The 12809-nt window shown below is 42.4% G+C and overlaps 1 protein-coding gene across 1 annotated transcript in view; it reads right to left on the reverse strand.

Moving 5' to 3' along the window:
- ntrk3b (neurotrophic tyrosine kinase, receptor, type 3b) overlaps window positions 1–12809 on the reverse strand; it is a 177884-nt gene that overhangs the window by 26078 nt on the left and 138997 nt on the right. Inside the window, exon 12 of the mRNA XM_063012388.1 lies at window positions 8739–8927. Within this exon, the coding sequence (XP_062868458.1) occupies window positions 8739–8927 (189 nt within the window). The remainder of the gene's footprint in view (window positions 1–8738; window positions 8928–12809) is intronic.

The raw sequence follows: 12809 nt of genomic DNA on the forward strand, positions 1-12809 counted from the left end.
TACTTTTGCCCATGACAGCTCTCAGAATTCAGTCTTCTACCTACAAATCTCAGACATAAGAAGCCAAACGTACCGGAGCTGTGACTGGCCGCCCACGGTCGCCGTTACTGCGTTTATCCTTCACGCACCGAGGGTGAGAGGAGACGCCGGTGCAGGTCAAACCTCGGCTCCTGCCTCAAATACCTCATTTATATTCCTTTATTTGATCATTAAGCGCTCGACTGGCTTCGCTGCGTCTTTAGAGAGAGCCATTACACCCGCACCTGATACCGACAGCAGCGAGCGGGACACGCCGCTTAACCTTCATATTCCCCTTAACCCGCTCCCTTACCGCACAGCACATCTGTACTGATCTGCAGCTGGCCTGGTTCAGAAGAACTCGGGACTAAACGCTAATATTGTCATGCTCAGAATACAATTATAAAAATTAGTCTCTGAGTATGTACACTATATGGCCAAAAGTATATGGACACCTGATCATTACAAACCGAGTGACGTTTATGTGATCCTTTCAGCTAGGAGGCTTCTTACAAGACTTTGAAGTATGTCTGTGTATGGGAACTTGTGCCCATTCAGTCAAAATATGACAGCATTTGTATGGCTGGGCACTGATGTTGGTCAAGAAAGCCTCAGTTGATGTTCCGGTTCATTCCAGAGCTGTTCAGTTTCTATTAACTGAGCTTTTCTTCATGTTTTTTTAGAGCTGCTTTGTGCACAGGAGTACAGTCATGCTTGAACAGGAAAGAGCCTTCCCTAAACTGTTGCTTAAATTGAACATATAACTGATGAAAGCTGATCGAGTGGTACTGCTAGGATCCAGGGTTCGAATCTCCAGGCTGGTCGGGCGTCTAGATGGACTAGCTGTACTAGTAATCAGAAGGTTGCTGGTTCAAGCCCCACCACTGCCAGGTTGCTGCTGTTGATAGACAATTGCTCAGACTCTATACTGTCAAAGTACTGTGAGTCGTTTTGGGTAAAACGTCTGCTAAATGCCGTAAACGTAAACGTAAAGGTAAATATCTTGCGCCTAGTAATCCTGTGGAAACCGGACCCACCACAACCCTGACCAGGATAATGCAGTGGTAAAACAAAGCATATAAAGAGTCCCAAGCTTTTCAGTTCAGGGGCACATAAAGACAAATGCACTGTGGTTATGAGATCACGTTCAGGTCTGTGAGACTACACCGAAGGAAGTGTGTGTGTGTGTGTGTGTGTGTGTGTGTGCGCGTGTGTGCGCGATGTTCACACTGCATTATTGACGAGATGTTATCGGTCTCTTTTTCTGTCCTGGTGTTGAGCACAATGAGGTCGAGTGCTCTCTAGATTAGAAGGGTTGTACAATTAATTCCAACAACATGTCCACGGTGTGGTGGAGGTTCGGGATCGTTCTCTCCTGCAGCCCGTCTGGGACTCTCGGCGTGAACGTTTCTGTCCGTCTGCCTTCAGTGCTGATAAAGTCTAAATCAAACGTTAGCTGGAGGCGCTTTGTGCTAAAAAGCCGGGTGGGAATTACAGGTCGTCCACCGCACAGGCCGTTTCTAAACAACATCACACAGGCTGCTCAGTACAAACACCAAAAATAATTCACAGCGCTGTGTTCCTGATCATCTCTGTTTAACTGCTGCAGGGTGATAAAATAAATCAAGAATTTCAAGATTTGGCTGTCGCTTCACAGCAGGAAGGTCATGGGTTTGATTCCCAGATTGAATTTGCATGTTCTCCCCATGTCTGTGTGGGTTTCCTCTGGGAGCTCCAGTCTAAACACACACAGTCAAGCCAATCAAAGCTACTAAAACTGCAGTGAGTGTGTGTGTGTCCTGTAATGGACTGGTAATCTGTCTGGGGTGTTTCTTGCTCTTTGCACTGATCCACCGCGACCCTGACCAGTATAAAGCAGTGGTAAAGGAATTTGGTATGTTCTCCACGTGACGACATGGGCTTCTGGTGGATAAACCAGTTTCGGAAAACGTGCAGAATATTGGCTGTAGGTGTGAATATGTGAATAAATGGGCGTGGCACCTTATTCGTGGTTTGTTCCCTTGTGCTCAGATAATCACAATCCCAACTAGAATAAAACGGTAACTAAAGATAAATAAACTATTAAAGGGGATGAACGAATAAATAAATAAATCATTCACATCTGGGTGAACACTGTTTACGACGGTGATGAACAGTGTTCCTGACGGTTATTTATCCCGGTGAAAAGGTGGGAAGGTAACGTTCTGTCCGGAGGTGAGCAGACTGGCGAGTGGTAGCTGGCGGGTTAGCTGAGATGAAAGGCAGCTCCACTGAGGGAGTTACGGCTCTCGGGGTCCGGCCTCGGGCAAAACACTGGAAATGAAGCTTCACACAGATGTTGAGATGTGAACGTCTGGACCACTGCAGAGCTTCACTGTTTTCTTTTCTAACTCTTTCGTTTGCAGGTGGAAGGTAAAAGAAAAATAACTGAGAAGCTTCACTGGGTTCTGTTTAGATATTTCTGTAGATGTGGAAGTTCTAGTTTAGACTTCTGCTTGTGTACCCTGAGTATAAATATACGTATACACTGATCAGCCATAACATTAAAACCACCACCTTAATTCTACACATGCTTTGTTAGCCCCCTTTCATGCTGTTCTTCAATGGTCAGGACCCCCACAGGACCCCCACATAGCAGGTATTATTTAGGTGGTGGATCATTCTCAGCACTGCAGTGACACTGACATGGTGTATAAATATACATATGTTAGTGTGTGTTGTGCTGGTATGAGTGGATCAGACACAGCAGCGCTGCTGGAGTTTTTAAATACCGTGTCCACTCTATTAGACACTCCTACCTAGTTGGTCCACCTTGTAGATGTAAAGTCAGAGAGGATCGCTCATCTATTGCTGCTGTTTGAGTCGGTCATCTTCTAGACCTTCATCAGTGGTCACAGGACGCTGCCCACGGGGCGCTGTTGGCTGGATATTTTTGGTTGGTGGACTATTCTCAGTCCAGCAGCACTGCTGTGTCTGATCCATTCATACAAGCACAACACACACTAACACACCACCACCATGTCAGTGTCACTGCAGTGCTGAGAATGATCCACCACCTAAATAATACCTGCTCTGTGGTGGTCCTTTGAAGGTCCTGACCATTGAAGAACAGCATGAAAGGGGGCTAACAAAGCATGCAGAGAAACAGATGGACTACAGTCAGTAATTGTAGAACTACAAAGTGCTTCTATATGGTAAGTGGAGCTGATAAAATGGACAGTGAGTGTAGAAACAAGGAGGTGGTTTTAATGTTATGCCTGATCAGTGTATATCATAAGCAATTGAGGGTTAAGAGCCCAACAGCGGTGACCTGGCAGATATGGGGCTAAAACCAGTGACATTCCGATTACTAGTCCAGCACCTTATCCGCATAGCTAGCCCTGCTTTACATACAGATGTGCAGTCATGTTATTAAATGTTATGGGCCATTGAAAAATTGTGGACTTAGTTTAAATGACAGATAAAAAGGTCAAATCTTAACAGATTAAAAGTCTAAATAATCTTTATATGAACAGTTTTCAATCTACACTGATGGAATAATAAATAATAAATAAATGAAAATAAATGAAAGCCATGTCTGACACTTCCATACATCCAGACGAATCATCTATTTGAGAGACTCAGCATGAAGCAGAATAAGCGACACCTGACTGACAGGCTGGAAGTAGAGCAATATGTTTCTGGTCTCCGTACAGAATATAAGTGTGTTTACGGTGCATATAGATGAAGTAGCAAGCAGCACTGGGTGGCTTTTTTAGGGACTACACTGCTACCGCGGTAACCCTGTACATGCAGTTTAGTTTTAAATCTAAGTAAACTGGAACAAAATGAATCTATAACATGATATGCAGGGTATTTAAATATATCGTAGAAAACTTACTGGGCGGCACGGTGGGTAGCACTGTCGCCTCACAGCAAGAAGGTCCTGGGTTCGATCCCCAGACGGGGTGGTCCGGGTCCTTTTGGTGCGGAGTTTGCATGTTCTCCCCGTGTCTGCATGGGTTTCCTCCGGGAGCTCCGGTTTCCTCCCACAGTCCAAAAACATGCAGTCAGATTAATTGGAGACACTGAATTGCCCTATAGGTGAATGGGTGTGTGTGTGTCTGACTTGTGATGGACTGGCGCCCTGCCCTGTCCAGGGTGTTACTGTGTGCCTTGTGCACATTGAAAAGTTGGGATAGGCTCCAGCACCCCCCTGCGACCCTGATTGGATAATCGGTTAAGAAAGTGAGTGAGTGAGTGAATACTTACTTCTAAGCCGCTTCTAAGCCTAATCAGGGTTGCAGGGGGTGCTGGAGCCTATCCCAACTCTCGATGGGTGCAAGGCACACAGTAACATCCTGGACAGGGTGCCAGTCCATCACAAGTCAGACACACACTAAGGGCAATTTCAGTATCTCCAATAAACCTAACTGCACGTCTTTGGACTGTGGATGGAAACCCACATGGACACGGGGAGAACATGCAAACGCCACACAGAAAGGACCCACCCGCTCCACCTGGGAATCGAACCCAGGACCTTCTTGCTGTGAGGTGACAGTGCCAATCATAGAATATCCTAAACCAGACTTGATTTAGGATACAGCCGGTTTCTAAATTTAAACGTTGTTGAGAAAAACACGCCGTTCTTTTATGACGGTGTCATTTAATTATCCCACCCTCCTCTGACGGGGTTATACAGGCGACGACTGTGAGCCATGAAGATTTTATACGATCTATAATGAATAGGGTTTTCATTTATTCATAAGAGCTAAATGTGAAAGTTCTCCCCCTCTTTCTCTCTGAGATACGACGGTTACAGAGCTCACAGTGAACACACCACTGCAGTACGCTGCAAATATCAACCTGTGTGTGTGTGTGTGTGTGTGTGTCTGTGTTTCCATGTTTGTAAGAAAAAAGGTTTTCATTTCCCTAAACCAATCAGCTCTCTTTTAACTCGTGTATTTTGTTAGAAACACGATGAGATCTGCGTAGTGAAAGAACAGCGAGCACTAATTAGTTTGAAAGGATTTAAATTAGGAATCACGATTAGCATTATTCCTACAGCGGACCGGACGAGTGGGACTCATCAAAACAACAAATAAATCTTAGCAGGAACGATGATAAAAGGAACAGCCGAGAACCCTTTACACAACAGGATGGTATCAGAGCTCAATTTGTAATGACGGAGAGCCTGTGCCATTCATGAGTGAGTGGATTTTAATAAGAGAGACGTCAGCTTATTGAAACGCTTCGTATTCATGTGATAGATACTGAGGTTATAGATACTGAGGTTATAGATACTGGGGTTTGGTGACCAGAACATCAGCGTATGCAGGTCATAGAGAGCCGTGACCATCTATATATCCAAAAACACGGTACATCCAAATACAAGTGTGTTTCATAGATAGATAAATAGATAGACAAACAGACATAAAGATAAATAGATAGACAGACAGACAGACAGGTGTATATATATATATATATATATATATATACACACATATACATATATATATACAGTGTATCACAAAAGTGAGTACACCCCTCACATTTCTGCAGATATTTAAGTATATCTTTTCATGGGACAACACTGACAAAATGACACTTTGACACAATGAAAAGTAGTCTGTGTGCAGCTTATATAACAGTGTAAATTTATTCTTCCCTCAAAATAACTCAATATACAGCCATTAATGTCTAAACCACCGGCAACAAAAGTGAGTACACCCCTAAGAGACTACACCCCTAAATGTCCAAATTGAGCACTGCTTGTCATTTTCCCTCCAAAATGTCATGTGACTCGTTAGTGTTACTAGGTCTCAGGTGTGCATAGGGAGCAGGTGTGTTCAATTTAGTAGTACAGCTCTCACACTCTCTCATACTGGTCACTGAAAGTTCCAACATGGCACCTCATGGCAAAGTACTCTCTGAGGATCTTAAAAGACGAATTGTTGCGCTACATGAAGATGGCCAAGGCTACAAGAAGATTGCCAACACCCTGAAACTGAGCTGCAGCACAGTGGCCAAGATCATCCAGCGTTTTAAAAGAGCAGGGTCCACTCAGAAAAGACCTCACGTTGGTCGTCCAAAGAAGCTGAGTGCACGTGCTCAGCGTCACATCCAACTGCTGTCTTTGAAAGATAGGCGCAGGAGTGCTGTCAGCATTGCTGCAGAGATTGAAAAGGTGGGGGGTCAGCCTGTCAGTGCTCAGACCATACGCCGCACACTACATCAAATTGGTCTGCATGGCTTTCACCCCAGAAGGAAGCCTCTTCGGAAGTCTCTACACAAGAAAGCCCGCAAACAGTTTGCTAAAGACATGTCAACAAAGGACATGGATTACTGGAACCATGTCCTATGGTCTGATGAGACCAAGATTAATTTGTTTGGTTCAGATGGTCTCAAGCATGTGTGGCGGCAATCAGGTGAGGAGTACAAAGATAAGTGTGTCATGCCTACAGTCAAGCATGGTGGTGGGAATGCCATGGTCTGGGGCTGCATGAGTGCAGCAGGTGTTGGGGAGTTACATTTCATTGAAGGACACATGAACTCCAATATGTACTGTGAAATACTGAAGCAGAGCATGATCCCCTCCCTCCGGAAACTGGGTCGCAGGGCAGTGTTCCAGCATGATAATGACCCCAAACACACCTCTAAGACGACCACTGCTTTACTGAAGAGGCTGAGGGTAAAGGTGATGGACTGGCCAAGCATGTCTCCAGACCTAAACCCAATAGAACATCTTTGGGGCATCCTCAAGCGGAAGGTGGAGGAGCGCAAAGTCTCGAATATCCGCCAGCTCCGTGATGTTGTCATGGAGGAATGGAAAAGCATTCCAGTGGCAACCTGTGAAGCTCTGGTAAACTCCATGCCCAGGAGAGTTAAGGCAGTTCTGGGAAATAATGGTGGCCACACAAAATATTGACACTTCAGGAACTTTCACTAAGGGGTGTACTCACTTTTGTTGCCGGTGGTTTAGACATTAATGGCTGTATATTGAGTTATTTTGAGGGAAGAATAAATTTACACTGTTATATAAGCTGCACACAGACTACTTTTCATTGTGTCAAAGTGTCATTTTGTCAGTGTTGTCCCATGAAAAGATATACTTAAATATCTGCAGAAATGTGAGGGGTGTACTCACTTTTGTGATACACTGTATATATATATATAGATAGATAGATAGATAGATAAAAGGACAGACAGACAGATAAATAGATAGACATAAAGATATATAGATAGATAAATAGATAGATAGACAGACATACAGACAGATAGATAGATAGATAGATAGATAGATAGATAGATAGATAGATAGATAGATAAAAAGACAGACAGGTATATATATATATACAGTATATATATATATATATATATATATATATATATATATATATATATATATATATATATATATATATATATATATATATATATATATATATATATATATATATATATATAGATAGATAGATAGATAGATAGATTGATTGATTGATAGATAGATAGATAGATAGATAGATAGACAGACAGACAGACAGACATACAGACAGATAGATGATAGACAGACAGACAGACAGGTAGATAGATAGATAAATAGATAGAAAGACAGATAGATAGATAGACACACAGATAGACAAACAGACAGATAAATGTATAGAGAGACATACAGATAGATTAATAAATAGACAAAGTAGATAGATAGATAAATAGACACACAGACAGACAGATATACAGATAGACAGACAGACAGATAGCCAGACAGATAGATAGACAGACAGACAGATAGACAGACAGATAGACAGATAAATTGATAGACAGACAGACGTGCTGCACTGAATTCAGGAATTGCATTCAGCGCTAAGGAGGCGTCGGACGCTCCCTCGTTATTTAGTCAGATTATCACTAAGAATTTAGACATGCCCTCTTCTCGGGAGTGTAGGATGATGTAAAATGCATCTATATATAGAGAGCACTAGGTTTTCAGACAGACCTACACTGATAGTTCAGACCTCAACTCCCAACCATCCTTCAAACATCAGCAAAATGTCTCCAGATCTGAAGCCCGTTCAGTACGTTGGTGACTTTATTCCTCAGCGCTCTCGTTCCATGTCATTGTGCAGATCATTGCACTTAGACAAGGTGATAACCGCTGGATCCACACACAAGCTCACAGATGCGTAAAATTGACTGGCACCACGTGATGGGGGTGGGGTGGGGGGGTGGTGAAAAATGCCATTCAGAGTCAGTCAGCATCCAGACACTGATGCTTAATCTTATCCACAAAGGGCCTGAATTCACTCGTTTATCCAGCAGTTCCTGCTCTGTATGTCACTAATCAAATGAACCAGGTGAAGCTCGCAGTCGCAGTCACAGCCACCCATCGTGGGCGTCAAACTCCATCACAGAGGGGACAAAACTAAAATCTGGGGCTATGTCAAGGGCCAAACACGGTCAACACTTATTAAACAGGATATTGGATAAATACGTCCTCGGATGAATGTGCAATAAAGTGGGGGAAAGGTGCAGCTGGGTTTACAGGTCTTGGTGCTCGCTGTTGCAGTGCATTCTGGGACTTGTAGTCTTAACCGTGTGCGTCCTACATACTACTGGGCAGGATAATATTGTACCTCTGGTTAGAATTAGGGTTGGCCACAATTATAAACACAACACAGAGCGTTTTCTCACAGCAGCAAGTCAACAATCATGATGCAGAAGGTGGAGTGAAGCTGACTTACGAGTGGTGGGTTTGTTACAGTTGTGTCCGTGCCGGAAATACTGCGGATTCTCCAGGACGGGAATGCGGCTCATCCCGATGACCACGGCGTCTGGAGCGGCGTCCAGTGTGCAGGGCGTGATGATGCCGTGGTTGACGTGATGAAGAGGACTCGCGGAGTCTTCCTCCCCACTGATCACCGCTACAGGACCTGAGGACACAAGGACCAAGAGTCAATCACAAAAAATACAACTGAGACCATTTCGAAGCGGTTCTTTCCGCATAATCTTGAAGGAGGATTAAAGAGGATGGGTCACACAGTTCAAATGTTTTAAAGTGTTTCTCCATATTTATAAATATGGATTTGAGAGTACTTAAGAAAAACATTATCACGTAAAACGGTCCACCGCTGCATTAAGAAATGCAACCTGAATCTTAATTACACAAAAAGAAAGTCGTACATTAATTCTATGTAAAAACACAGCAGATGAAGTGCATGATACAAACACCAGGAGTCGTATTACAAAAAAATATGAGCATTTTGGGACAGTTTTTTTATCTCAAAATTTCTAATGAGGATTAAGGAGGCCGTGTCACAAAGTTAAAATAAAATTCATCATTTAATTAATCATTTAAATTAATGAATGTATTTTTACACCCAGATTTCTCTTAATCCACATACTAATAAACTTAAATCCATGGAAATGACTAAACATTATTTTTATTATCAGTGTTTAACACAGTTCTAACTCTGAATACAATCCTAATCTCAGATGTGATTTGGGCGTGGTCCTCATTGTTTTTGGGCAAAACACATTCGAATAACACGACCTTTCACTTTTTCACACACACACACACACACACACACACACACACACACTCAATGATTCTGTGTGGATTCAAACAGAGAATCTTTTTGCTTCTGTCTCATTTATTTTCAAGCCTTTCGAGCACCTGAAGCCTTTTCAACCTGTTTTGAAGATTTCAGCTTGATCCAGAGCCAGGAGGCATCGTCTCACTCCTGCAAACCTACAACCCATCAGTATACATCCACATTCACCAGTAAACATGGCTGTGAATCATACAAACACCAGTTTCAAAAAAGTTGGGACAGTCGTAGTAAGCGATAAAGCTTCATTTAACTGACCAAAGGCCAAAGAAACGATGTTTTCACTGAGCAACTTGATTATATTTTGTAAACATAAACATATTGTGAATTTGATGCCTGCAACACTTTCCAAAAAGTCAATACAGCAGCAAAATTAAAGTGAAAAGCTTATAAAATATTAACAACACGGAAACCCCTGTTTAATGTGAGTCAGTGAACTTCAGTCCCTTAGACAACACATGTATAAGAAATTGTCATGCTGCTGTGATAAATATGTAATAAGTATGTATCCAAAGTTATAAATATGGGCTTGAGAGTATTTAAGAAAAACATTGTCACCTAAAGCAGTCCACCGTTGCATCAAGAAATGCAACCTGAATCTTTATTATTCAAAAAGAAAGCCACACAGAAATTCTATTTAAAAGCAGAATTCTCTGGGCACCAGTTGATCTCAGATGGACCAAATGACAGTGGAAATGTAAAGAACATACATTTATTTCTCCATGCCCAAGACAAAAAGACAATCCAGACTGTTATTAGGAAAAGGTGCAAAAGGCAGCATGTCATGGAAATGGGGTGTGTCCGTGTCCCACTAATGCGGAGGCGTATACTGGGATTTTAGAGAGACGCATGCTGCCATTAAGGGAACTTCTATACCCAGGAGGTCCATGGGAGATACACAATACAACACTGTGGCTTCACATACACAGACAGCCTGTGCTTGACTGGCCTGCCTGCAGTCCAGATCTGTCTTCTATCAAAAGTATATAGTGGATCAGGCATCACCACAACTGTTGATCAGCTAAGGCTGCTAAGGTTGAGATCTTGTATTAAACAAAAGTGTTAAAAAGTGTCATTAATTAAAAGGTCAGATGATTTAAAATAGTGGTAAACACGCCTCTGTCCCAACGTTTTTGAGAGTGTTGCAGGCATCAAATTTAAAATACAATAAAATTGGAGGTTTGGAAATCTTTCCTTTGTACTTTTCTCATTTATATAAAGATTAAAGAAAACAAACAAATCAAAGATTCTTCTTGTAATTGCATTTTACAAAATGTCCCAACTTTTGTGTCCCAGAAACAGGGGTTTGTAATTTCTTCATGAGGGAAATCCTTCATCTTGATTCCCGACTGGCAGTACAGCGGCTGACCTCGTCCCAGAGAAATGGAGGTCCCGTAGCCCCTGCCCTCCCACGTCACACCGGCACCGTGCCCTCGAGAAAAGCACTTAACCCCTGGCGCTTCAGGAAACCGGCGACTTGGCACTCGATGTTCTTCGTCAGGATGGCCTTGAAATTGAGATGCCAGCTCCCAGTGGCCTCAGCCTTAATTAAATAAGTGAAAGGAATTACTGGTGTCAGTATTCTTAGTACAGCGGGTCATAAATAGCCAAACGTTCGCTGGTGAATTTGTAGCCATTGGCACGGGATTTTATTAGAATGCGATCCGGCTTAAACAGCTTCTTAAATTGTCCGACGTTGGCAGGTCGTAACCCTAATTAAATGAGGGAAACAGATACGTCTCAGCAAATCTGAAACTAAATGGACAGAAATCCAGAAACGTCTCGGTTTGTTTTTTGCCCCAAAATCTTAAAATCTCAAGATAACAAAAGTTTACAGATTTGTTTTCTTACTTCAGTTAGGAACTAAAAACTAAATGCTAAAGTCGTAACCTTCCGTCTCATGGGGCCAGAACTTCATCTCTAATGAAGATTAAAATACTGGAAATACTTTTAAGGTTTTTATTTCTCTTAAATTTGGGTAGGTATGAAGGATTTGGAATGCTGATAGTGAGCCAGGTCTTCTTGTTCAATTATTTGAGCTATTTTAACCTAATAGGCACAAATTCCCACAGACACAGTCAAAGTTTGGTGACGTATCCCCAGATTTAACCTGTTTACTAAAGCAGGAGATGTAAAACAGGATTACACACTTTCAGTTCATGTGTTTCAGACACAACAGTTGCTAACAGGTGTAATACAGCTTACAAATCTACAGCAACAGTTTAGGGAAGGCCCTGCCCTGTTCCTGAATGACGTTCCATGCGCCCCCTGCACAGAGCCCTGATCTCAGCCCCACTCAACAGCTCTGGAATGAACCGGAACATTAACTGAGGATAACGCCCAGACATACAAATGCTATTTTGACTGAATGGGCACAAATTCCCACAGACAAACTTCAAAGTCTTGTCAGAAGCCTTCTCAGAAGATCACATAAAGGTCGCTCTGTTTTCATAGCAGTTGGTTTTAAAATGGGACGTCCAACAAGCTGTTCAGGTGTCCGCATACTTTTGCTTCAGGTCACTGCTGGTCATTCATTATTGTCGTACTGAGTAAATCTGGTCCGCAATAAGCGAAATCTCACAGAAAACTCGAGTCTGCACAGGTCTGTTTTCAGTGTTTGATAAATGATGCGGCTACGTTTAGGGCAGATCCGCTGACTCTGCAGAAACAACGTATCTGAGCATCATTTCTCATCCGGACTGAACATCAAACACACACCAGATATTAAAATTATTTTGTTTACTGTTAGACTGACCGTACCGGCGTGTTTCTGGTTGAAACTGGTGTGTGCATTTGTTTTTATGATCCGTTACAGGAGAGGCTGGAGAATATCGACGCTTCTTCCATCAGGCTGATTGTTCATTTTGTTTATGGAGCAATAAAATGCAGAGCAGATGAAACGCAGAACTGAATATGTGTTAAAATAAAACACACACCAGTGTAAATGTTTTATTTTCTTTTTTTTTTCAATTGAAAGAAGAGGGTAAAAGCCTTTTATTGAATAAATAAAAAAACGTTAGGGTATCTCAGCTGTGCTATCAGCCGGCCAGGCGTCTGCTTAGGCTGTAAATAGGGGGCCGAAGCCCTGCGATAGACTGGCGCCCTTTGTTACCCAGTAAAACTGTGACCCTGACCTGGATAAGGCAATTGATTAAATACAAATAAAAATAAAAAAATAGAAAATGAAACCAAACTCTTTGTCTA

The sequence above is a fragment of the Trichomycterus rosablanca genome, chromosome 17 (assembly GCF_030014385.1).
Source record: "Trichomycterus rosablanca isolate fTriRos1 chromosome 17, fTriRos1.hap1, whole genome shotgun sequence".
Taxonomy (NCBI): Eukaryota; Metazoa; Chordata; class Actinopteri; order Siluriformes; family Trichomycteridae; genus Trichomycterus; species Trichomycterus rosablanca.